Raw genomic sequence first — 27,049 nt, 5'->3', positions numbered from 1 at the left:
AGAATCCATAGATCTGACATTTCGTCGTCAAATTGTCACTGCAATTCTTGAAAGTAACAGAAGAGTCACTGCCAGCACAGGACGTCCTAGTAAGAGGGCAAAACTAGATTATAGATTTGATGGAAGAGAACATTAGGTTGCTGAATTACCAACAGACGAGATAACAAAAAAGAAGCAGCTGAAATGGCAAAGTTGCCACAAAAAACTGCTACTATGTGCGTAAAATGTGACCAACCACTTCATGTTTGTTGCTTTTTATCTTATACTGGTGCATAAAATGTGTATGTTATTTTCCTTGTTTTTTGTATTTATTAGCTGTTTTAGCCCATAATTCAAATTTATTTATGTTTATTTGAAAGTATAAAAATAGAAACAATTGTGCAATGTCATACTTTAAAAACATGTTCCCTTATGGTCCTGACGTCCTGGAAGGATCCCCATTTTTGGAAATACTAAATAAAGATACTCAAAATTGTTTTTACTTTCTTCCTTACAACCTTGTGAATCATTGTAGATAAGATAAATCAATTTTGAAAAACAGTTCAGGAATATCTGAGTTAAAGACATGACAAGGCAGAAAGATTGTAAACTTTATTGTATTTAATTGAATAAGATAAATTACATTTATTTGTTAAGAAATTTAAGGGCTAATATTCTACATATTGTAATAAAATATTCCATCTACACAGAAATATTAGTTAATTAAGTAACAGACTGTTAAAAATAGACATTTTAACTGTTTTAAGTTACAGAACACATGCTGTAATAAGACAGTAACAGAGCAAGCCATTGAACTATTCTAAATAGTTTTCCAAGTAGGAGGAATGTGCTTCAGTTTATAATTGATTGTGGAAATAAATCTTCTCCCTCCCCCATTTATGGAAGCAATTCAATTGATGTGCAGTTTAGACTGTTGCTAAAATTCACTTAAGTCTCTTGCAAAGAATTTGGCTCTGCAAACTGCTTCCACTTTTACAGTCTCTAAAATTAGGCAGCAATAGTAGCCACCATTCAGGACAGTTGAGGAAGATCTGTCTAAGGCACCACCAAGGGCACAGTTTCACAATCTACATGTGTCGAGTGTTGCCAAAGTTGATCCCATGTTGGTTCGCACCCTTGTTGCTGCCATATTGCAGGCTTATCACACTGTGACTAGCACGCAGCTGCTCCTCTGTGAAGTTCCGTACATTCTTCTCAGCTTCTTTTGGACCAATGCCTGGTTTACCAAATTTCTCTGCCTACAAAGAGAAGGAGTAACTTTAGCACTAAACAAATTTCACAGCACACACTGCATCAAATAATCTAAAATACAAACTTATGAGGACACTAAATTTATAATTTTTGTCTATTACAATATCTTTGTTGCTATCACTATGTATATGACATTAGGTACCTTTCTTCCCAATGACTGTATGCAAATGACTACAGAATTAAGGTTCTGTCGCTCCCACAAGTCTACTGTCTGGAATGTTTCCTGGGCAGGCACACCCATTTGGCGAGCAACTTCAAGGAACTGGTTTATATTCTCCATGCATTTGAATGCCATTGTGCTTTGATTTATCTTTTTCACAGATCCTGGCTGAATATGGTTAACAAGCCTGCAAATTTTTGAACAATTAGTTCAGACAAAATTTGACACATGTATGGTAAGTCTGACTTACAGTTGTGGCAAGTTCACAGTAACATACCTGCACAGTACAGTTCCATCCTTTAATGTGTCATAGAAGTTGTCCATATCACCTGCCACATTTATGTCCTCTCCAGTGATCACCCTGATCCATTCTAGGCATTCTTGCGCAAGTTCTTCACTGTACTTGCTGTTAATCTGGAAGAAAATACAGTGAGATTAGTTTCACTAATTACAGTAAAGTACTACAGTTTATTTCATCTGAAGGCATCTATTAGTTTCTTTTTGAAGTGCACTGACTATCTCAAACATGTACACTGGATATCAACAGCTGTAACTTATTCAGTTGCTGAAAATATATCTTACACTGAGTTACTGTGCACAAGAAAAACTAAGTGCAAGAAATCTGACAGTCTTTCAGTTCCTCTTGTCCTATGAAAAATTGCTTGTTTTGCACTGTAATGGGCCAGATACAGCAGAAGACACCAGCAATGTTCTAAGCAGAGCACACACGAGTTTTTTTGATTTATGTACTGTGTGGTCTGATAACACGGGGAATTATTTCATGAACAGCTTAGTGTACTGGCACAACGTGTTCAGTATATGATCGTCTGCAAATTGAAGCGGGAAAATCTGGTGATGGCGCTACTCTAAGCAACTGAACACCTTTAATAGAATGTGGCACGAGAAACTTTTACTGTAAGAATGGCACAAACAGTTCAGGAATTCTGAAGCCCATATACCGCTCAGTTATCCGAAGAAAAATAAAAGACAAAGACCCGTCGACGACTATCAGTACAAACTAAGCACAAGCTCAGGATGGCGAATTACATCTGCCGTGCACTTTGCAAAGAACCATCCTGCTATCAATCTTTAACGGTGTAACGAAATTATGGAAATTTGGTTGGCCGGACAGGGATTTGAATCTCCGTACTGCCGAATTAAAGTCTAGTGTTCGTCACATCGCACGCTCAGTAACCCACGATTATGTCGCTTCGCTGAAGAAAGCGAAGTTTTTCTTAGAGCGCTTCCGACCCAGAGCATTAAGTCTATAGTTGCCGTTCTTCCCTATTAAAAAACGATCTATCTCAAAGAAATCTGTCTCATTGCTTTAGTATTTCGACAGGAAAGAAAGGAAGATTAAGACAAAGTACTACTTCCGTACAATACACAATCAGTAGGCCTACCGTTATGCTACTGTAACCGGTTTCCAAATGCTAGTGCGTTATACGACACTATGTTGACTCTTTACAACTTACCACGCTTCCAGTCTGAAAACTATGTTCCTGAGGCTTAATTTCCGTTTCGTGTACTACTTTGATCCATTGTTTTCTGAATTTTACTGTTTTGGAGAAAAATACTCCGCAGTAGCGGAATTTGGGTACTGTTTAAAGAACTAAGTTCGAATTTAAAACGTAACTAGGGGAAGGTGTCCCGCGTGTTACGTATCTTTAATGTCGATATAACAATGAATTGAGCTTACAACCTATTAGTGCGTATGAACGAAAGAAATAGTTAAAAGTTCGTGGAAAAACCGGTGTGGCGTGAGCAGCTGCAGACGTTGCGACGCTGCCAAAGGTGGCGACAGCGAAAGTGCGCGCCAGCGTGTGAAAGTATGCAACGCCGCCGCTGGCTTCGCACCTGAAGATTCCTGCAGTACCCACCGAAATGGCTCGAGCGGCAAACGTTGGGAAACCGTTGTGCAAGTCACTGCTATTAAGAAAATGCTGTATCTTACGACCCTGTTAGTACCTTAGAGTCTTGTCGCAAGAGCTTGAAGTGCTTGGCGCGGTGACTTCGTTTTACGATTGAGATGGTATGCATTTATCTAAGCTATGGTAAGAAGCAATTTGTCGTGGCCGTTAAACTGCATCACTAGTACCAGCAGTGATTTAGCAACAGAAAAACGACTACATCGCCTGTGTAACGCATGAGCTATAATTAATTCACCCGCATTAACCTCAGTCACCAACTTCAACCTGTTGCTTAGACTGTTGCATGGGCAGCACTACACCAACGGTATATTTTATGTATAAATTAAAACATGGGTATGGTTTATTATGGGGGACACTAAATGTGTAATCTGTAAGCCGCATTAACTCCTTACCCAAACGAATAATTTTGAACCTTGCATCCATTACCCACCAAATTGTATAGACAATCCATGTAGTATGCCAAATAATGACAAGACTGCTTATCAGTCATGCAGCAGAATTATAGAAAGATACTACGGGTAAACTTATTCCGTGGCTGCTATTATACTACACAATACATTCGTGACTGATCTGTAGCCCAAAGGCCTCGGTTCATTTCAAAGTGAAGATAATCATTAAGTCAAAATACAAAACCATTGACAAAACGTGGCAACTCTAGTACCGAGCCGGAATGGAGTTTTTCCCCCTACAGAGGGCGCGCTGCAACGAAATTTCCTGTCTGAACTACAATTGGGACAAGGGCTTATCACGACATTCTTTTCAGGGGCACTGACTTATTTAAAGCTAAGACTGTCTTCGAAATATCCTACCTCCCATGGATGTTACTTCAGCAGAATGCCGTCTAAGTAGAGATATCCAAGTTTGGTATGGGTTAAGATCGCTATGGATACCTGAAGTTCATTTTATTTCATTACCTTCCTGTAAATCATTTACATGATACAGGAATTTTCGTAAGTGTAATGAACATGCGAAGTCCGTATAGTACAAACATAAAATATCAAAGAGCTATTATCAATGCATTTGAGAGTACGTTTGTCATGGACATGTACATAAATTAAGAATTTTACACACATTCAAAGTATTCATCTATGTCAAAAGAAAGTTTTGGTTAAAAGGTAATTGTTAAGTTCAGTCTTAAATTTTACTTCATCAGTTATTTCCTTTATGTACACCGTCAGCAGTATTTCAGCTGTGACGAGCATTTCGATTAAGTAGACATTCAACTCCATATACAGATTAAGTTTAACAGAAAAAGTTTTTACTACTTTGAACTGTTAACTGAGCAACAGCGACATTATCACTCGGCCACGCCCAACAAGGAATGAATAACGTCTCGGCCACGACGTTATCAAAGACTGAGTAGAAACTGATAAAGTAAGGACGGTGGCGGGGGGGGGGGGGACTATCAAGGAACCATGTCAACATTTACCGTAATCCATAAAGACAAACTACGAGACACTTAGAGGCTGATTGTCTGTCCATCCTGGTCTATTTTCCTTAATGGGTGTCCCAGTATTCTACACACTGAGGCAAGTCGCCAGTTTCCATTCAAGAAGCCGAATACTAGGGAACTCAACCACAACCACCTCATCATAACTTATGCACTTTAGAGATTTCACTCCATAAATGGATTAAACACGGAAGTGCTGTAGCAATCGAGTTCGAACTCTGATGCGAGAGTTACAGCATCGTTTCTATCATACTTCAGTCTGCCATCATTGCCAGCAACCAGTTTCATGTACCAATTGTGAACTTCTAGGTAACGTTTCCCTGCCCCAACAATATCGTTAGTGTTATGAGTAGACACATGGACAATTATCACATTGAACTGCCCTGAATTGTTTTGTTGCTGTGAAGTCTCTATTACCACCCCACCCCCACCCCCCCTGGGCTCCACTGAAGTCCTGATGTGTAACCTCTGCACCAAAAATCAGCAAACATAAGAACATTTTAAGATGTTCGTTTGAAGGTACTGGCAAGACAGATTGGAATAATCTTACTTCTTCGGCGACAAATCAGCGAATCACCACTCAACATGCCTATAGTTACGAAAGCTATCGAATGAGACAACTGCAGCTTTGCTTGTTTGTGTAGTACAAAGAAATATGGATAGGTCATGTTTAAACAACCTCTCCAGCTTTTTAGAATATCGAGAAACTTCTGATCCGCATTTACGCGGCGTCAGGGGTGAGGTGGTATAGTTGGTAGGCTTGAGGCCGGCCAGCATACCGATGCCACGAATGAGTCAGCGAGTGCGTCACACACCATATACAGCCCAGCAGCATTGTGGGACCGCGGCCGTCTAGTTCCGCGTATGGCTCTTATCATGAGACGTCACACGCTACAGTCATGTCCATATTTAGGCGTGTGGCAAGACTGCTCCACGTGCCTCCGTCTGGGAAGCGGTACTCTTCGGCCTTTCGTCCGCGGGCTGTTTGCTAACAAGTGAGCAGAACAGCTGTGAATGATATTGTACATACTTTGCTCGATTATAGGACATACCTCATGGCAGTGTTGCTTTCATGAGTGAATGCGTACCGTGAAACTTTCCTGTCTGCAAAGTAACTTTACGTTATTTGAGAACTTACAAGACTGCCAGCGACTTATTTCACGGAAGTAAATTTGATTTGTTTAATGTTTATAGTCTCACTATGAACGATGTCAGTGCAGTCTGCGGAGCGAGAAACTAATTGTTTCGAGCGATTCGAAGCACTAGGCAGCCATTCTCGACAGCTGAATTACTGGCAACTAGTGACAGTAATCTGCTCTGCGAGTGAGGAGACACTGGACACGGCATACTTTGTTATTCACTTACTGTTCCTTGTATGCGTTATTGTACTGTGTGTAGGCCTTTCGTTCCAAGTTAGCTTTGAGGTTCAGGTAAGATGGGCCTGAAAACTAATTTACTTGTTCTCAAAAAGCAGAAACTTTCTCACCTGACAGCTTCAGAAGATGATAAAAGCACGGAGTCAAGTTTGTCAATTTACAGATGCATGTAAGACGGCTTACTGAAGTGCGTCACGTAAGTTTAGTTATTTAAAAGAGCTTCATTCTTGTCCCGCCACTGCAGCTGACAACCTAGGGACCTCGTACGCTCCTTTTGTATTATTTCCATTATAGCTGACATTCGTTGACAAATGTAGCTTTATAAAAAATTTAAGTTTCTACAGTGTAGAAATTTCGGTTGCATGTTTTTACTGGGCGACTAGTTTTGGTCTCCCTGGTCGTGCCTTTATCTCAACTACCCATCATAACAGTCTTCGTCACTCCGAAGACCACTGTTACCTGTCTGGCCTCGGGACTGTGACGCTTTACGTCTAACTATTGGAACTGTGTGTAATTCTACTTTGATTATTACAAGAACAATCGAAGTCACAAACGCATGGGAACTGTTGCAGTCAAAGTAGCTGTAATAATGAAAATAAGAATACAAATAATTTAAGTAAGTTAGAGGCATAAAGCGTTAATCGCAAGACCAGTGACGGAAACTACATTTTCTGATATGAAACTTCCTGACAGATTAAAACTGTGTATCGGACCGAGACTCGAACTCGGGACCTTTGCATTTCGCGGGCAAGTGCTCTACCAACAGAGCTACCCGCGAAAGGCAAAGGTCCCGAGTTCGAGTCTCGGTCCGGTACACAGTATTAATATGCCAGGAAGTTTCATATCAGCGCACACTCCGCTGCAGAGTGAAAATCTCATTCTGGATACATCTTCTGATGTCTTGTTCTCAGACACGATGAGTTGCTGACAACTGAAAGGATCTGAAGATCATGCAGGGAGATTTAAACTAGTTACACTATAATCATAGCTGAAACTGGAAAATTAACGATATACAAAATTTGAGATGTAAATGAATATACATTCACATACCGCAGTGACGTTTCACCGGGCTATACCTGCTTTGTATATGCACTGTTTTGCGAAACGTGCATTATCAATATTCATATCCAGCGATTCCTTATTACACTTCTATTACACGTTAGTACGAATACACCACAATGATTATTCTTTTCCTTTCCTTAGAAAACACGACTTGTAGCGTAACAAGTGTTTGGTCGAAAAATGGTTGGAAATAATGGACGGCATGACTAGAAGGATTGAAAGAAGCGTCAATGTGCTTGTTATTGAAGATGGGTCTTGACAAGGCGAGCCGGGCTTTACTCTTACAGCTGTTTTATCGAAATAGCTGTAGTGCTGGTGCTCTTCCCTAGTATCGACGCACTGAAGGAATACCGAGAGGTCCTTCCACAGCGAGGTTTAACATGATTAAGCTCGAATGAACTGTATTTGGCAATTTCTTCTTCTGGTAGGCCGAGAGCCAACTGCGCCACAAATTGTTGAGGTTACTGTTACCATGGCTGATAATGCTGGATGCAATGGACGCTATCTTTAAGCAATGCAAGCTCTATCACGACAGCTGAACGTTGCATGGCCTAACGTTCGGAAACAGCTGCCAACAATGATTTGTTAAATGGTACTGCAATTCAGGCTATCGCTGATGCAGACTGGCGTCACATTGAGCACATGGTACGCAACTAACATGTTACCGTTACGTGGAAATTTAAATAGTTTCTTTTAGTTATTTCTCTTCTGCCTATCCTTACCAATGACTCCACGAAGTTTCATTGTCCTATGAGCTCTTGTTTTTCGGTGCCCTTAGAAGTAGCGAAGGTTTGATAACCACCCTGCACTTTCAATTACACCTTTCATACCGCAAATCTTCAGACATACGTCAATGTAGACATAGTTCAGAAATAACATTCTGGCGCTGGCTAGACAGTACTGTTAAAATGCTTTCAGTATTGTTATTAAGTCGCGTTTTCATATACGATTGACAAATTACTGTGATCCAAGTTTTCATCAGCCTCTATTTGCTCCGCGACATACGATTTCATCAGATGCTGGACGTTTTAGATTTAAATTAAGAGTTAAATACTTCGTGAATTTTTTACGTATCTCTTACAAAAACTGGTTGTGGCTTACACGTGGATTCATTTGGAGCAGAGTGCGGTCGACATCACGGGAACTCTAGGTATGCAAGATACAAGAGACCCTACTCAGACGATGCGTTCATGTCTTCCCGGTATTGTAGCGGTGGAACCAGCGGAAGAAATGCATTCCGAGGCCCGGTCGGGTCCGCATTCCACAACAGCTCAGCCGCCTCCGTACACTGGAAACCAGGTGGGGCACCTTTTTCTGCTTCGTTTCCAGAGTTCGAATCTTGATTACTAGTGTATTCTGACATTTAGCGATCTTGCAAGACTGTACTCTGAAGAGGTTTGCAGCCCGGAACAAGAACACGTTACCCTGCTTTGTATGTATTGACTGCAGAATATAAACGGGTTTGTCGACTTGCCTTTGGAAAATTTTACGTAATGAATTTTAAACTGTTCTCATGAAGTGTCACATTCAAACGCCCACCACAAGTTTTTCCGAGTCCTGCTTCCCAGTCACCACGTGAAAACATTGGCAGCACGCGAACGATATATGGTTCCAGGTATAAATTCGTTCATTCACTTTGTCCCAAATTATTTCATTTCGTAATTTACATGGGGTGAGGCGTTTTGAACGTTATTAATGAGTTATAGTACGATGGAAGTTGAAGGGATAAAGCATGAGAGTAAATTTATGTCATGGGAGGAACACTGATAACTGAAAACTGCAACCTTTTACGTCAGCATCTGTTTTCTATTCGTTATACAACATGACTTCAATTACTATCTTACCGATATCGTCCCAAGATAGCAACGGCGAATTTTCAACAAAGACGGTGCAAGTTCCTGGTTTCCTGCTGACATTTCTGCTGCAGTACACGTAACACATACATTGAAGTATACGACTGAAACCGCGCGCGAACTGGAAACTTAACGCGTTAGAGTATGGCTATTGTGGGCACAACTAAATTTGACTGATTCACGGTAAAATACTGGCGGTTGATGGACGAAACAATATCACGTGCAACCGCAATGAACTGATCCCAGCAATTTGACCAAAGTAGCAGAGACGAGGGTGATAATCGGGAAGCAAGGCCATAGATATGGACCACAGACTACAAAGCCCGTGCCACAAGAAAATTATTCACAGCAATTGCGGATTATCCGACGATGAGGACATTCACAACTTTTCTAATGACTCCGTGACAATGGAGCTGATTCTATAGTCAATCATTTTTACGACTGGCAGAACGTTCTGACGGTTTACAGAGACTCGAAAAATGGTGTCACCTGTATGTCACTTTGAAATGTAGCCTACTGAAGCATTCCAGAAAATAAGTTACCTTGCTTGCCGTAAGAATGGGAAACTTTCTAAGTGCCCTCGTACATACATCAAATCAATGTTAAGTGTCAAAATGCACTTCATGTGTTTAGTATTGTAGACTTCACAATATCAAATTCTTTGTTTGCTCATTGACAAGTTTACAAGGAATTTGCAACAATTTTGTGTGTGTGTGTGTGTGTGTGTGTGTGTGTGTGTGTGTGTGTGTGTGTGTGTGTGTGTGTGTGTGTGTCGCTTTCGCTTAGATTTTAAGCTCACTGTGGCCTAAGCAAAGTATTGCTTAATCTTTCAAAGGAACTGCATGATACATTCTTTGCTCGAGTATTCGCAAAAATTCTTCGTCACCTATATGTAACTATTAGTTCAATGCTCTTACACGATTCCCATGAGTATCTTAAAGATTTTTGCCAGAGCGTCTAAGCTCTGAAAATCAGTGCCACTACATTGAACGAATTACTTCAGTCTACGCCATGTTGGAAACTGCCCTCGAAACTTCGGTCCGTGGCGAGTTTTAGTAGTTGGCATCGACGTTGTGCTACGTGTGTGCAAGACAGACTGGAAAGAAGTGGGCGGAACGCCGTAGCGCGCTGGTCAGCCCTGCAGCAAAGAGGCAGCTCGCAGCCGCCCCGCCGGCGCCAGTGACGTGGCCATGGCTGTGGGTGCGGCCCGCCACGCAAGGAATGCTTTAAGGGCAGCCCGCCCCATTCATCCAGTTTAAAATAAATGTCTAAGAACGGACGCGAGGGGGCCCGTCACCAGGAAGTAAGGCAAACAAGGAATGCGGGACTACGCCCCATTTCCCCTCTTCTACTGGTGATGGACTTTGTAGACATTTTCGAAAACTTTCCATGTTCGGCAACACTGAAGTCTTCACTGTTCTGCGTTTAAGGGCTATCCAGATTTCACAAACTAACGGAGCACGCTGAAAAGTAATGGCTCCCAATTTTTATTCTGGTTTCAATGTCGTGCCACCAAATGAAATCCAGACGAATGAAAGCTGCGTACGGTGGTAATTTCATCTAAATCAGTAGTGTGTGTGTGTGTGTGTGTGTGTGTGTGTGTGTGTGAGCGGACTGCAGCGTAGGGCATCCGAATCATTTGCAAAGTCAGAGAAAAATCGTCGGATAACAAAGACACGGCTCTCAGTTGTGTGTGGCGTGTGTACAGGCCATCATTGCATCACTGCGGCACGGTGGGTGCTACGAACGTTCACTCTTGACAGGAAATAGGACATCAACAGTATCCTGCATTTTGAGCGTGAGTAATGGATTCGTTAACATTGACAGGTGATAAACGTTTCACCACTCTAACCCCTGAAACTAAGATATCAGTGCAGTTCCGCCACAAAGACAACCAACACCGGCCGATGAAGTTAAAGGCCATGCCATCAGCACGCAAAGTCTCAGTCTTCTAGGATGTCCAAGATTTATCGCACTTTGAATTCATGCCTATAATGCACCACAATCTCGGCAATGTACTACGAGCTCTGTAAAATATTGAAAGCACGAATTCGAAGAGTTCGTCCACATCCGGAGCACCCTCTCCTTCAACCATGACAATGCCGGACTCCACACGAACGCTGCGACATCTGTACCAATCCGACGTCTTGGGTTGACGGAACTGTCATCCTCTATACTCTGACTTGAACCCATCCGATTTTCATGTTTCTGAAACGAACACCGAGGACTTTGCTTTGATAGTGATGAAGCGGTGCAAGCACAGGTGATGAGGCTGTCAACCAAAGCCTGCGTTCTACTGTGACGGTATCAACAAATCAGTCTCGTTGGGAGGAAATGTGTTCGTCGCCAGAGTGACGATGTTGGGAAATAAGTATGTAGACATTATGAATAAATACGTAGAATGTTTATAAAGTGGTTTTAAGAAGCTTAGTGTTTTCACAAATTCTGAGGCATTACTTTTCAGCACGCCCTGCTACATGTCCGCTCTCTGCACTTCGTTTAAGAAGCATTTTCGTTGCCTCTTAACTCCTGTTTCGGCACGTGCTGTTTACAACATATATTGGTGGTTGTGAGTTCAGAGGAGCTTCGCCACCTGGAAGCATGTGAAGTCATGCAGTGCCTCTCGGCTGGACAGTGGCAGGCTGTTTTATGACGGGTCAAGGCTGCGCTTGACGTGGACGTAAGCCATGGCGCTGGCGCTCACCACTAAATATATCGCGCCGTACGCTTATCAACGCTGCCGTTATCAGTGCCTCCGGTACATTCCATAGCTGGCGTTGTCCAAGTCTACTCCCTACCATTTCACCACACGGGAGTAGTTACACAGTGGTACGACTTAAGGACCTATCCTGAACTGCAACTGAGGAAAATATCCGCAAGAAAACAAAGGAAATTATGAAGTTCCTAATGCTGATGCGTTAGAAAATTTCGCTCTTATGCTTCGTTCACACTATCCAGGCGATTCAACTTTCTCAGAAACAAAGTTCATGTTTAGATCATGTTCTCAACTTACAATATGATAGCTGCAACGTATCCTTTTTCAGCTCTAACAGAATTACTAACAACGTCAAATATTTGCTCCAGGAAAACTTGCATTTGTTTACATTACCCGTAGGAATACGTGACGCTTAAGCATCCCACCCCCTCCCCTCCGGCTGCTAGTGCTCTTTTTCATTACTGTGTCAATACTTCAATTCTTATTTTGAAGGGTTGTAATAAAATGACAACCCCGTTACACGTCAATTGAATGTCGTCTGTCAGTGGACTTATTCCTTCGTCCACTGTGGCGAAAGTAACAGTTATGTAAGTGAAAATTTAACTATTAATCACTTAAGTCATTTTAAGGCTTAGAGTTGTGAAATTTTAGGAAGTATTAAAGCTCAGAACACATTGACATCAGTAATTTATTGTACAACAAGGTATTGCAGCAGAGTAGAACACCAGCGCCTTTTAGTGCAGTTTATTTCTTGGCGTTTCTGTTTAGTGTAATTTTTCGTGAAGTATCAAGAATGAAGTCTGGCGGAAGATTTCTGTAGGGTCTATGTTTTCATAACTAGTAACCACAAAACTTGTTATCAGGTGTGCTAACAGTATGGTGGAACAGCCTTGTACTGTTCGAACGATGTTACGGTACACACAAAAGTCACTGCTGACGAAAACGCAAGAAAGTATCATCCTAAACATCAGATCCGCAACTCACGCAGTCCCTATAGGCGTTTTCGGTCTACGAACTGCAGCCCTTACTGCGGTGGGCTGGAGTGGCTTAATAATTCTGAAGCTTAAATTATTAGATTGGAAACCTAATTATACTTAATTGTCAGGAAACTTTACTAAAACGATCGGTTGACATGGTACTGAGGTACCACGGAATCTTGAATCTGGCAATGAAAGTAAGGGCGTTGGGGAATAAAAATTGGGAACAGGGTCGAAAAGTATCACAAGTAGGTTTAAATGAATGGTGTTTTTGCAGAGCAGCTCGTAGAAGGAAGGCTGAAGAAGCTAAATCAAACTGGTCATCGTGCTGAAAACTAACGTGTGCATGGCGACTTACGTGCCTTAAATTGGGCAAATTGAAGGCAATATCTTTAGGAAGATACTCTTGCAGGAAGCAAAAGAAATCACCTAACTTCTGGCAGCAAACTCATGCTGACATTCTCAATAAATTAAAATCTACATATTGCTTTGAAGTGCAGTGTGAAGCTTCTTTTGGAGAGCAAGTAGTATTCGAATGAATAATTTTTTTTCATTGTACTTTTCAATCCAATTACGTGGCGGATGCTAATTGATACAGAACCGGTCTATAAGGTAACTTAAGATGTACGAAGCAGGCCGCTACAGTGTGTAGCTATCTGATATGGGGGTGACAATACTATTTTTGTGATTCATTATTTTAAGAACTGCGACTTTTGAATGTTGACTTATGACAACTGGACACAGACCAGTCCTCAGTGAAAGCAATCAAATTTCAAGGCTTTTAAATTACTTAAGCCATTATGAATTTCAGTGTTTGTTGAGGCAGAGCTTGTCACTTTTTAGGATCACTCACTGCGCAACAGCGTTTACACACCGCGATTAGTCATTACAGCAATGTGGTACCTGAGGACGCTACTGAGTATGAAACTCGTGAAAACAAGAGCCAAATTTAACTTTTAATTTCACAAATATCTGTTTCCTACATCCGACTATACGTATCACTGTACCTTAAATTGCTAACTTCTTTCTCTTGTGCTTCCCAGCTAGGAAGCTCTTTTACATCTGAGGGATGTTTTGAACACGAAATGAGCAATCTTCGTTTATACAGACTAAGTACAGGCTCGTGTGCTACGTCAGGCACGGTATGCGGTTACGTGGTGCGATGCATCACAGTCAGATTCGCAGCTTTTGTTGGGGCAAGGCGCACGTTAAGGAAGCTTGTGGTCTGGCCGTGCAGGCGTGGCCTACGTTGCCGCGTCTCCCCAGAAGGCAGGGCCCGGTATCTTCTGTTTACAGGGCACCTAAAGCACGCGCTATCTCGCACCGACCGCCAGTTGAGACCAGACCGCTCGCAGCCATTACCGCTAAATATAGCTATATGAGCCATATACAGCTCTGCCTTACTGTCAAGACCCCACAGGTGCTGTCGGCTGCCATCATGTGAGTTGACCGCAGCCAAATCTTATTGTACACAGATTAAGCACACCTGACATTCGATTTAGTTTTCCGCTTATCCTCTACTCATTTTTCTAATGATTTTATCTATTTGGGTACTGGTGTTCAGTTTCCTGCACCAGTGAATCTTAATGAACGTTTAAGGAAACGCTTCTTAGTCTTAAGAGCTCATTCTTAAATCAGCACCTTCCTAACACGAACTATCAAACCAATATTTCTCAGAAATTATGCTTCCTTTTTATTCCAAAAATCAAGACGTCTATTACTCGAGTCTAGGAAACTATGCATTTCGTCAATGCTACCAATAAGATCGACAGTATTAAATCGTCCCGTGCACAATCACGCTGCTTTTTGGGTTAATCCTTTTGTGCCACGTCGATGGTGCTAGCAATTTTTCGAAGCCTGTCGTTTTATTTCTAGCTTGCTTGATAGCGAGTCAAAAACCTATTTTCTCTACTTTTCCCTGACATCAGGAAAGTTGTAGGATCCTTATTAAAACCCACTACACTGGCAATGAGATCACGAAACCTGCAATTTTTGATGTCCACTACGTCTTTCAGGCTTTTGTATTACCGCAGCCTATTCTCATTACATGATGAGAAAACTAAAAACCCACTGCCTATTTTGTCCTACATTATCTACGTTTTACGCCACTTGAAACGGCTGATCACAGTACGACATCCTTTATAGCACAGATGTAATAGCAGCCGCATCTTTACACTTAAATTTGGTACCTAATAAGGTAATCTAGCCGAAAAAAATTTTCCCGGAGCTTTTGCTTTACGCTGCTGCAATAGGATGCGCATAGCTTTCTATCGGTTCATACTAAATCCACATGTACCTACTGAACACCCGAACTCTGCAACTTACCAAAACTTCGTTTCATTACACATCTGCAACTAGCAGCGTTCTATTTTCTCTTGGCCAATCACCATAACATGCCAGCGAGTCATATTCTAGGAGTATAGTAATGTTAAGCTGAAGAGTATTACATTTTATTACTAAATTTAAAGAAACTTAAATATTTTAACTGAAAGAATGATAAAGTTTTTCTTTAAACTGTAAGAAGTTTCAATTGCCAGTACTTTTATTCAGAAGACATAAGCTAACTGTAAAATTTAAACTCTCAGAAAGAAAAGTCAGACTTGGGGCAGAACCAGAGTATATGATATTTGATCGAATGTAAGCTTTCGAATTCTAGCCAAATTCTAGGGTGAGCCGATTCAAACGAAGCTAAACGACAATAAAAATTCTCATTTGTCTACCTGAAAAGTTGGGAAATTCATGTATGATCAGTGGCCCCTTGCTAGACTTTCCTGAATTGCGAGTTTCAGGTCCTCCAGTTATTAACCACTAGCAATACGTGTTACCACAATAAACTTAAATTGGCCTTTCAGTTATCTTCACTAGAACTACAGCACAACGGTTGAAGTGAAAATCACGATTGAAAAACAGACTTACGTATGAACGCTTTCATAATGTTTTTATTGCACACCTTTTGTTAAGATCCAAATTTCACACTGGAGACATTTGGAATACCTTAGGCTTAAGACAACTTCCGCTAATCACTACGCTGTTTCTTCCAAAGTGCCATGTCACAGACACTAGGAACTTTCTCGGTAAAATTAATTCCTGAACAATACACGCTACACCTACTTTCTGCGATGTCAAGATTTCTTATCCAGGTTCCAAATGATCACTAAAATTTTACGCCAGCCCTCCCAGGTAATTAATCTCCGTGTGAGCAACAACTACCAGCTAATTTGACCCACAGTGCTCTGCGAGGTACCCCTCTGGATTCACTTACGGCTACAGTGGAGTGATCCACGAAGTGGAGACCCTTCTAGAAGCTTTACAACTTGCGTAAGACTGATTTGGGGGAGGGGATCAAACAGCCAGGTCATCGGTCCCATCGGATTAGGGAAAGATGGGAAGGAAGTTGGCCGTTCCCTTTCAAAGGAAGCACCCCAGCATTTGCCTGAAGCTATTTGGAGAAATCACAGAAAACCTACATCAGGATGGCCGGACGCTGTTTTGAACAGTCGTCCTCTCAAATGCGCGTCCAGTGTGATAACTGCGCCTTTCTAAAAACTAAGAAGGTTGAGAACTTTTAGACCATTTTGCGGTCTGTTCCTGGACAACCTCTTTCGAAGAATATTGACACCACGATAAAATTTAGTTTAGACATGCAGTATGCGGCGAATTAAGCCTTAAAAACATGCGAAATGTCAAAGTTTCCGAGCCGCGCCCAGACTACTGTCCATCAAGATCAATACCTCTGCAGCGTACCTAATACTGGGCACAACGCTCCGCGCTGCTATAGGAAAAGGACGATGTTCTTACCTATTTTGGGGCGCTCTCCCAGCGCTGGATAAATGAAATTGGGTCATGTTTACACTATCATCTGTTTTGCCATGACAATGGCTAATCTACCGAAAATTTACACCGGCTACCGTATGTTTCCGTCACCCACGTACACTGTATAAAAATTAGTACTGGAGAAGCATCTAGAGAATGTTAATATGTATGGAAAGCTCTTTCTAAAGCTATGCTAGAACTTCAGTCTTGCTTTTATTTATTTACTGTTAACGAGACGCCAAAACATTGTTTTTGCCAACTCGTCCGGAACTAACCAGCCTAAGGTACGCTGACGGAAACACCTTACCGAGTCAAGTTCTCGGTGTCAGATAAAGTAATCGAAGTCTTAGGTAAAATTTAGACTGGACCGGCAAGGTATCTTGAGAGCACCACTGAGGTTCCAACGACCCACCAATGCTGCTACATTAACCGATAGGTTATCTAACAGCTGCAGTAAAACGCTGGGCGTTGGGCTCTTAACGGTAGGCACTCCTGAGGCGTGCTGGCATTCAGGTCTGTGCACTCCAAGCAAAGACACTCCACACCACGACCTTGGACAGAGCAGCTGGCTGCAACGTGGCTGTATCGCAGTAGATTGGCTGTTGCTGCTGCTGCTGCTGCTGCAGCAGTAGTATGCCGTTCTGGCTATTGCAGCCGCAGAAGCGGCAGAAGCAACTGACCCAGCTACGCACGAAGATGCTGTCGTAGAATCAAGTTAGAGCGAACAGTTCCTCTTCAAATATTCCGGCGACCTTGTAGAAAATTTGCAGGTGCCACTAAGGAGGTGGCCATTACTTTGTTTATGAAGTGGCCATCCCCGTATATCAATTTCCCAAGCAGGGCAGCTATGAAGCTGATTTTTGTATTATCGTTTTTATTGATTATACAGTAAGACCATAGGTTTCAAGAATAGTTAACTGCAAGGCAGTTAGCTTTTCTGGGCAACTATTGGGAAATCTTAGGAATGAAACATTCGGTAGAGTGGTTCTGATTTCTGTACGAAATAATTTAACTATTCCGTTACCATGGGTACCTATGCCACATCAATGAAAGCTAATACCATATAAACTAACCTCTCCGTGATTTTTTAGTGTAAGAATTTACACAGTAGATAATTTTACTAAACTTTAAATTTCAATGCATATTTCTCTTTGTTAGAAACCACACGTTACTGGCATATATGATTCACATTTTTTGTGCTTTTTGAAACTAGCCATACTGAAATTTAGGGACTAACAAGAAATACGCGTGATGTGTTCGAAACTATCCGGAGATTTATGCCTTAGTGACTGAGTATATATTGAGGAAACTACAGGCAATCTGCGGGAAACAATATAGCAAAACAATTTGAAATCACAAAATTTCTTTGCTGCCTAGTATTGAAAATCGGTTGTAGTTCTCAGGAGTTTCCTCTTAATGACCCCACGTCTGGGTGCTACCGAAAATATTCAATTTTCAGGATCATAAATCTTCCGTTGTCAAAGAGCTAACTGATTCAGAGCGTCAAAGATCTTGTACGGTATGCAACGTTGTTTCAACGAGGGCATATGTTATCGAGGAGATAATCTTTACGTAGCAGGTTAGCGGCCACGTGTGAAAGCTCTCCTAGAAGGTCCTGCTGCCGCTGCAGCCACAGGATGTAGAAGCCCAGGGCGTGCGCAGGCAGCAACGCCCACATGCCCCCTCGCACCTCCACCGGACACTGGGAGAAGCGTGCCTCGCACTAACAATTGTTCATCGAATTGTGCAGTGAAAATTAATCAGTCGAGGGTACGTTACTCATGACAACTACTAGTTCAGTTTTAAACAGTCCTGATGTTTATAAAACTTAAATTAACTTGTCCACAAATATTAGCGACTTTCCCGTACTCTATACAATCCGAAAAAAATGTGCAAGTCTTCATTAATAAGAATTGTGACTTACGAAACCATAATTGCATAAGATCCACTACATTATTACAAGTCAAATATGTGTTCGACACCTGGCAGCTGCACCTATTTATGGAACGTACTGAAACAGTAAATGCTAGCCAGTTTTCATGAAGTTCTCATGCGGCTCAGAAATCCATTTCACTTGTCAGTTTCAGTGTATACATAAAACTTGACAGTTCTGTGGAAGAAAGAACTGTAAGCCACGTTTTCTTTGAAAGCCGTTTGAGTTATGTAGAAAGCTAACTTCTCTGGAGAAAAGTTACGTCGGCCAGCGGCGGCCAAATGCTTTCTCCAGAAAACCCGTTTCCTGTGATTCCTGCAAGTAAGACGACAGTTTACGCCTAATCCAACAGAAAGTTGTCTTTCCACGAAATGCCTCAGTATGGAACGAGGTATTTCACGAACAGTACGCAAAACTACGTACGTTGTTCTTTGATATGCTGTTCCGAGCAGACATTTACCGTGGTAAATAATCTGCCCGAGGAAACTTCCATTCTTACCGAACTTTTATGCTGTGCTGTAGAAACAGCTATAGGCGTCCTGAGAAACTTATAGGGCGGGCGGCGCAAGAATAAAATCAAATTGCCTTTTTATAGGAGTTGGTCAGTTTCGAGAGGTGTCTTGTTCCGAGCCAGGTAATACCACCATTTATTAAACTAAACAAAAAATGGAGTGCGAAATCACTGAAATGACTTCTAGAAGTTTGTGAGAATTCTGCAATGAATAAAAACTACATATTCCTGGAGAGGTGGGCCAAGCGGCTCTTGCCGCCGTCACCCACCCCCTTCCCCTTGTGGACGTACGTTTGTATCTGGATTCAGCTTCGTCGTCTATGTACCTAGCCGCGGTGAAGTAAAGCGAGCAAACATGCACTAAGCAAATCTGAAGTAGCTACTTGCCGTATAATAGTCTTACTATTTGACAGGCATCCACGACCTATGGTCAATGAGGATGCACTTTTTAGGTAGTGCATTAAATGTGTATTAAGGAATATTCCCCATTATGTAACCTGGGGAAACTGTTAGATACTCTTATGACTAAGAAGTGTTAAGTACTAGGTGCACTTTCATACCGTTATTCCAAGGAGACTGGACCGAACGTATAGTTAGTTGCAAGTACATTAATCCGATATCTTCCCAGAACAAGCGATGGAAATGCTCTACGCCAGCTTCCTCAACCTATCGGAAATAACGGTGACACGCTAAGCGCACTATGACTTATAATTCCAAATATTTAATTTTGTTATGTGAACTGCCAAATTTTAAAAATTGCGTGAACTTTTCGTTATGAAGGCGCCATTAATATTACCTCGTTTCTTAGGCATAATGCATTTCTAAGCATTTTGCATCATTAGAATGCTGACTGTTAGAAGCACATAATCTACGATTGAACAAGTTTGGTCACGGAACAGTTAAGCAAGGGTAGAGTTATTTAGTCTCTTATTGAGGAATGAAGTATTGCACATTTTAGCCCAGCAATCGCAAAACAGTAGGCCAGACAATGAACAGTCAAGTTTATGCATACAGTAATGTCGTGAAGCAGTCATTCAGCATCAAACTTTCATAAACGTTAATGGCCAACAAAATTCGGGCTTTTCTTGATACTACCCAGGATTGGTTGCACCATTCGAAAGAGAGTTCCTTATGGAACCTATCAACACTGCACGTGTTCTTTTCTCTACCCCAAAATAATTTGCGTACCGTATCATTTGTTATTTAAGGCTTCCAACTGATCAGTCTCAGTTGATATTGCGAAAGCAAAATCTATTGCTTCGTCATCAGCAGTTTCCCAAAACTAGCCATCGCACAACTACATAAATTAACCGCAAACGGTCCAGCGTGCTGAACGTCAAGCTACTAATTGTTCAGTTACCTTAATGTTGTTACCATATTTTGGCTCTGAGTATTAAGGGTGTAGCAAAGTGCTAAGCACGTATGTTCTTGTAAGCGGCTGCACGTGGCTTGGGAATCGGCCGACACGCAGCATACTCCCAATAAGTAAAAGTGGGGCAGCACAACCGTGATTCATGGACCGCGAGCCTAATACGGGCAAAATGCGAAGTGACGCACAAGGTTGCATTCCCTTTCACGATGTCAGATTCATTTTCGGCTGTCGCCGCACCGGTCTTTGCTCTTTCGACTTTCTCCCATGTGTGGCAGCCGTACTTTGTCGAAGTGTCAAGGTCCTGAACTGGAAGCTGGCCAAAACATGTGACGTTAGCACCACAAGTGCAGCTAACGTCGCTCGACAACTAATTATTCACATTGCTCTCCTCATAGGGAGAAAGACCCTTTTTGAAACCCAGCGTCTCAGCATACCTTCTGGGGGTTTGACTTTCCATCGAGCAGACTGAGCGAGTTTAAACGCCTAACTTCTGAACCGTTCGGAATGAAGCCCTTCAATTAGTTGCTCTTTAATAACTGAACTGAAGAATGCTGTACCTTATGAAACCTATTCGTTAACTTTTTTCACGGAAAAACTATTTCCTTGTTACACAACCGACGAAATTTAATTACAATGCGCCATTAGAATATAACTTGCCAAAGTTCATATTTTGCCATGTTCATGTAATGTGTTGGGCCGAGAACTTAAGACGGGCTCTCGCGCACATACAATCTTAGAATCAATGGAAACCGTGAGAAATGCAACTTGAGGTTTCCTTATGGTGGCGTTTCAGAAGTACAGACTAAGTTGAAAGATTGAACTCACGAGCTGTACTATTATAGCTTCCTGAAAGTGAAATGTGATCAGCTAGGCAATGTCGACATTTATTGCCGACTGCAGCATCATGTGAAGTATTTCGTTGTCTTATTGCAATATGGAGGTAAACCCATTGTGTGCATATAGTTCTGCTTTTGTTATTTTTCCCTGCACGTGTTATTCCGAGCATTCAACATCGCACAACCCCTAATCCCGCTGCCATGAACAGGGACTGACCAATTATCTTAGATGTTTATATCTGTAAAGCAGGTGGAGGCACCAATTTCCTTTAAGTTCCACAGTTGAAGGTTTACACCTGAAGCTTAGCCCAGTACCTCTAATGTGCCTTTGCACATTTACAGAATCCAACAAAATGTCCGACGATTTAGATATAACCAGATCTCCATGATCCACCGAACTGCTTCGCCAATACACTTATCTCTGAACTATTACGCTTTCACTCATTTTTTGTTACTGAATTAAATTTCGCTTGATGAGCTGACACGTCTTGGCATTAGAACAGCTGGGCGAGGATGAAGTAGGGCGACTGACATTTGATCATGGTTTCAAGGGATATGACCAACGTCGGCCGTTATTGTACGGGAGGTTTCAAAGTTTTAGAGCGCAGAAGCGTGTAATAATCCGTTGCCATGTATAGTCGAGATCAGCATGCCCAAACTTATTTAAAGAATTATAGTAACTACTGCTTCTCAGTACATTTATTCCTTAATGAATGTCGGTCCTGCGTCTCCTTTCACATTCCTGAGCGAAGTAGTCTTTCTGGAAAAGCACGAACAGAAAGAACATGTCCAGAGTTTTATATATTCATTCCCAACGGTTCAGAAGTTAGGCGTTTAAACTCGCTCAATCTGCTCGATGGAAAGTCAAACCCCCAGAAGGTATGCTGAGACGCTGGGTTTCAAAAAGGGTCTTTTCCCCATGGGGAGAACAATGTGAATAATTAGCTGTCGAGCGACGTTAGCTACACTTGTGGTGCTAACGTCACATGTTTTTCGAGATTTTTGATCAGGGAATCTGAGCTATCTATAGTACATTGCAGGATTAATATTTATAACAGCGATCACTGATGAAATACACGGAACAGGTGGTCAATAAGGGAGCCACGAGGATTAAAATTGCTGTAATACGGGAGATCCCGGGAAGTACAGGAGAGTTGGCCACCTTAGGATTAAGGCAAGAAGTCACCGCGATTCAAAGAGCGTCACTGATTTACGGAAAATCAATGATGGTCCGAAGTTAGTAACGAGCTGGCTTCTTTTAATTAACACTTATGTTTAGAATATAGGTGACAGTTCTGGCTTGACACTGCCGCTGGAAAGTGCTCCGTTTAGTACAACCATGTGAGTGAACTGAATTTGTTGCAATCTGAACAATTACTATTAATCGCTATTGCCTTTTCGAGCACTGCGGAGTATATTCCTTTTGCGATTTCGCTGCACAGTGATATTTGAACATCAAGTTCATAACTTAACAACCCACCTTCGAGAACATATTCCACTTACACCGGTAAGGTAGCAGAATGTAAGAAATGGTGCTATTAAAAAGTCTTAATGTGAGCTTTGTGTAGCTAAACTTATGTTAAGTAATCAGCCCCGGACAGCTGTCAATTATCTTACGAAGTTGCACCAGGATCAGGTTTTAAATGCTGTTTTTAGTTCTCAATGTTGGTTTAGCTAAGACCAAACAGTACGCCATATTCAAATACATGTATTTTGCACAAAGTAAGCCCTACCGAACCACCTTGCAAGGAAGTCCTATTTATTTATCCCAAGAAAGTTTAGCTAAAGTTAATGTCGTGATGGAGAATGCTGCACGATAGGAGTAACAAGGAATAATTTCTCAGAGCTGACTTGTTGCTTTGACGCCTGCGATGCTATCGATGGACTCGTTGCCTCAAAGAGGACAAGGACGCGCTGGCCTCGCGCCGCGCGGACAATCCAACCGGTTACCGCCGCCGCGTCGACAGCCACCATTCATAATACCAAGCGCACCGAAATTGCTCAAGCGTCATGTTTCGCCTATGTACCCTAACAGCGCTACTTGCTTATAGAGTAGAGAGAAGTTCCATCTGATTGCGTAATACAATGGGAACCAAGCACGGATGCACGAGGAATCTTCGCAAGATGTTAGAGGCAAAGGAAACACTGATTTGGTTCCGTTTCTGATCTCTGGGTAGAGATAAAGATTAGGGTTTAACGTACTGTCTACGCGGTCACGGGACGAAGCGAAATCTGAGGAAGGCTTTGAAAGGAGTTGGGCCGTGCCCTTTCCAAAGAGGAAAATCCTGGCATTTGCCTTAGCGTTTTGTGAAGATCACGAATTGGGCCTCTGTCCTCCCAAATACGAGCCCAGTGCACTTCTCGCTTACACCTGTCTTAGGCAGTCGCCAACTGGTTTCCAACTCTTGCTTGCAATATGAACACATGGAACATTGCATTTGTGTGTCCGAAACTAAGTAGCAATTTTATTCCTACTCTGTCTTGCTGATTTAACCCTGGTACTATACTACAACAAATTCGTATTTTTAAGTACTGCTTTCCGCGTGGAGTATGACCAACATTCGCTCCAACTTAACATGTTTCGGCGAAGGAACGGCGCAGATAACTATAGAATTGACAACAGGTTTTTAGCTTTAGAGCCCCGAGACAGGTCCAGTAAATTGCTACAGTTCTGACGTTGAAAAATGTTCTGTTACAGAATACAGCTTAAGACACTACCTACAGAATTTCGACATTATCAACACGTTTTAAACAATGAGGATTTATGGGAATATTCATTACTGTTACAGATCTGCCTTACACGAACAGCAAATAAAAACGGTATCTCGTGTGCCTTCAAGCTTCCAAGTAACAATTTATGGATTGTGTGCTGAGCAGTGTCAACAATTATCACAAAGAAGCCAGCGCTCCTCCAAGAGTAAAACCGATGACTAGCACAAGCGTGAATTGTATTAGGCAAGGGGGGGGGGCGGTAGGAAAGCTAATGCGTGGTTTATGCATAACGAAAAATACTGTTCACGTAGCCCCACACTTTGCTACACAACAGTAAAAAACCGCGAAACATTCAGTCACTGCAATACACTGCATAGAAACAATATCGGAACAGTGGTGTATGTAGAAGTCATCTGCACCCTTACGAGGTTAAATTGGAATATCAGCTTTACAGTCTCGTTAACTTTATTTAATCCGTTAGAAGTTGCTGGTGAAATATTTGGGGAGAAAAGGGGCCCAGGAAGTATTACTGTTTACTATAGCACCTCGAATGTCCATTACCTTTTACACTGACTTTCCTGTGCTTCCTGTTAGTCTGATGAATTAAGATACTTTTATTCGGTCCTGAATGAACTATTTAATTTCTTAGTTTCAAGTTCAGATACACATACCACCAATCTTTTCCGAACATTCCTACAATCTATGACTAATGACAACATGCTGAAAGGAACTACTGTAACCTCTTAATATCCAGCCTGGTACAACCAGTAATTATTTATTAATAGTTTTCGACAAACATATATACAACACTTACAAAGAAATAAGTTCACGGTTAGGTAAGGCTACACAAACCGACAGATAGCCGACCTGCGCAAACTTAAAACAAAAATTGGCGTGCGAGAGCAGCACAAATGCTCAACTCTCGTGCATGCAAGCCGCGCTAACGAAGGGGAAAAAAGTTACAAGCGTGCTAAGTTTGGTCAACCCTACCATCTGCGCATCCGCTTCTTCGCCTAGTTTACAGACTGAGGGGCAAGTTCCGAGCCTCACCGGCTGCAGCGGAAACATGTCAGCAGCATATAATGCTGGTGGGCAAATGAAATCGTGGGCGTCGAACAAGCATTCCAAAAAGACTGATGCGCTACAATTTTAGGGAAAGAAATGCATTACCTTTACTACTTCAATAAGCGCTATATTAACCTAACAGCAGCCACTGAAAGACGGCAAACCACACAAGTTTAATGAAACGAGGTTTATTAAGAGAAGAGGCGCCCTGAGATGGAAAAAGCATGTGACTAGGAGGAATGCCACAGTTTCTTTTACACCTCCATGTTCCGTCTTCTCCATCTCGCCTCGAGTTCCCCCACAATACAGATGCATAACATTGGCCCCATACTGTGGTAAAAATTTGTATCTTGGCCGCAGAAAGTTTTATTATATCCACTATCTTCACTTGATTAACAAGTGTTACAAAGAGAACTTTGAGTACATCAACCATTTATCTGGAGCCCACTAATTCCGTAGTGCCATCTTAACATGTCACTAAAAATTGCCTTTGAAGTTGCTGAAAATGCTAACCCCGACCTCCACGGTTTTCATAATTAACAGCGGATTTTAGTAAGTCAAAATTTCATAACTTCACGATTATGTTATCACTCACTTATAAGCACTTCTGTTACGATATTAATGTCAAACGTTTCATCACACGAATTAATGTCTGTTTCCGAACCTGGTTACTGTGCTTCTGCTTCATACACTGAGTTGCATTTTGAACCGACTTTGTACGACTGGACTATCACACAACTGTTATTAAACCTAGACCCGATGCAGAAAAGCGCGACAACCTCCCTGCTGTAACTTTGTTGTATCAAAGCAGACGCAGCTTTCAGCGCTGGCATAAACCACATTTCCACCACTCAACAATACTGCCACGTTACGAAGTAGCAACAACCAAATCATAACGTTGAAATGGTATTTGTTACCACAGTGCATTCACTCTTAACACAAAAGCGATTAAGAATCTTTAAGCAAATCGACATTTTTACGCCGTTCATTATTCCACGGCAACAAGAAGCAGCGATAAACCAACGACACTACACAACATTGAATACACAAGCTTTTACCAGATAAGATGCACCGTAAGCGCGACAGAACACCACCTCGCGAAACTTATGTTATTCACAAACACTTGCTCGAGAGAGATGACATTGCAATTTAAGCGCTTCCGACAAAAAATGACTATATTGTTAATTACAGCAAGGTTAGTTGAAACGACTTACCTTCCTCTGGGCTTCAGCGGCAAAGCCGGACTTGGCTGCTCTGTTGTTTGCCATCGTATGTGCTTGCTCCTGTTCTCTATAGCAACACGGCTCACGCTGGAATGACAGTTACGCGCCCGGCGCTTCGAGTTATCGAACCCTCGTACACGGTGACGTTCGCGCACACCATTGGTCCGAGGGCGGCGCGAGGGTGGGGGAAAAGCTTGTTTGAGCTCACTGGCTCCAGCAACAGCTACATCCTGACTGACGTCATCCTCTAACGTCTTCCCGCCAACTTTCAAACCGCTGAAGAAAGCGAGCGCGCAAAATTTATTACTGCCTTCGTATCGCAACACATCTGTTTTTTTGACTTTTATTTCCTATCTTAATTTTTGTATTTCTTGAACTCTCATCAAATTTGATGATTTCTTACGCTGCTGAACATTCGATATTCTGCAACAGCTGCGCAGCAAGTTGCCGATTCATATCTCATGCGTCAGGTCGTTTCCTTGCGTGCTAAGGAAAGAACTGTAAACTACGTTTTTACGAACCGCTGCAAGAACTGTGTATCAAACCATATTACAGTCGTGAAAAATATCTATGTCTAAAAGTTAGTGGTTCTCAAGTTATGACACTGTGAAAAAAATAGCACTTTCTGTGTATGGTGTATCGTGAGATTATGATAACTAATTACCTTTCAACCTGAATCATGCTTGAGGCGGAGCATTGATGAGCTTATAGTATTCATTAACTTTTCCGTCGGTATTCTGAAGAACATGCTAATATTCACAATGGAAAAACAAGATACTATTCCTGATGCATTACAACAGTTTACATA

At 41.9% G+C, this 27,049-nt stretch overlaps 1 protein-coding gene across 1 annotated transcript; it reads right to left on the bottom strand.

Moving 5' to 3' along the window:
- Positions 1-570: 570 nt before the first annotated feature.
- On the bottom strand, positions 571-26,385 carry LOC126470308 (myophilin). The gene is made up of 4 exons (XM_050098080.1): positions 26,233-26,385; positions 1,689-1,825; positions 1,394-1,598; positions 571-1,238 (listed from the first exon to the last, which is right to left on the bottom strand). The coding sequence occupies exons 1-4, from the start codon at positions 26,284-26,286 to the stop codon at positions 1,068-1,070; spliced, it is 567 nt and encodes a 188-aa protein (XP_049954037.1). The 5' UTR covers positions 26,287-26,385; the 3' UTR covers positions 571-1,067.
- Positions 26,386-27,049: the final 664 nt, after the last annotated feature.

The sequence above is a fragment of the Schistocerca serialis genome, chromosome 3, assembly GCF_023864345.2.
Source record: "Schistocerca serialis cubense isolate TAMUIC-IGC-003099 chromosome 3, iqSchSeri2.2, whole genome shotgun sequence".
Lineage (NCBI taxonomy): Eukaryota > Metazoa > Arthropoda > Insecta > Orthoptera > Acrididae > Schistocerca > Schistocerca serialis.
Note: the sequence above shows the minus strand (reverse complement) of the source record. Positions and strands in the feature narration are given on the sequence as shown.

What these genes read in the sequence shown, in the direction of transcription:
- LOC126470308 (XM_050098080.1), bottom strand. Translation starts at nt 26,286, where the DNA reads ATGGCAAACAACAGAGCAGCCAAGTCCGGCTTTGCCGCTGAAGCCCAG. An exon ending in CCGCTGAAGCCCAGAGGAAG is followed by an intron (nt 1,826 to 26,232) that starts GTAAGTCGTTTC and finishes ATTTTCTTCCAG; the next exon opens with ATTAACAGCAAGTACAGTGA. An exon ending in TACAGTCATTGGGAAGAAAG is followed by an intron (nt 1,239 to 1,393) that starts GTACCTAATGTC and finishes TTCTCTTTGTAG; the next exon opens with GCAGAGAAATTTGGTAAACC.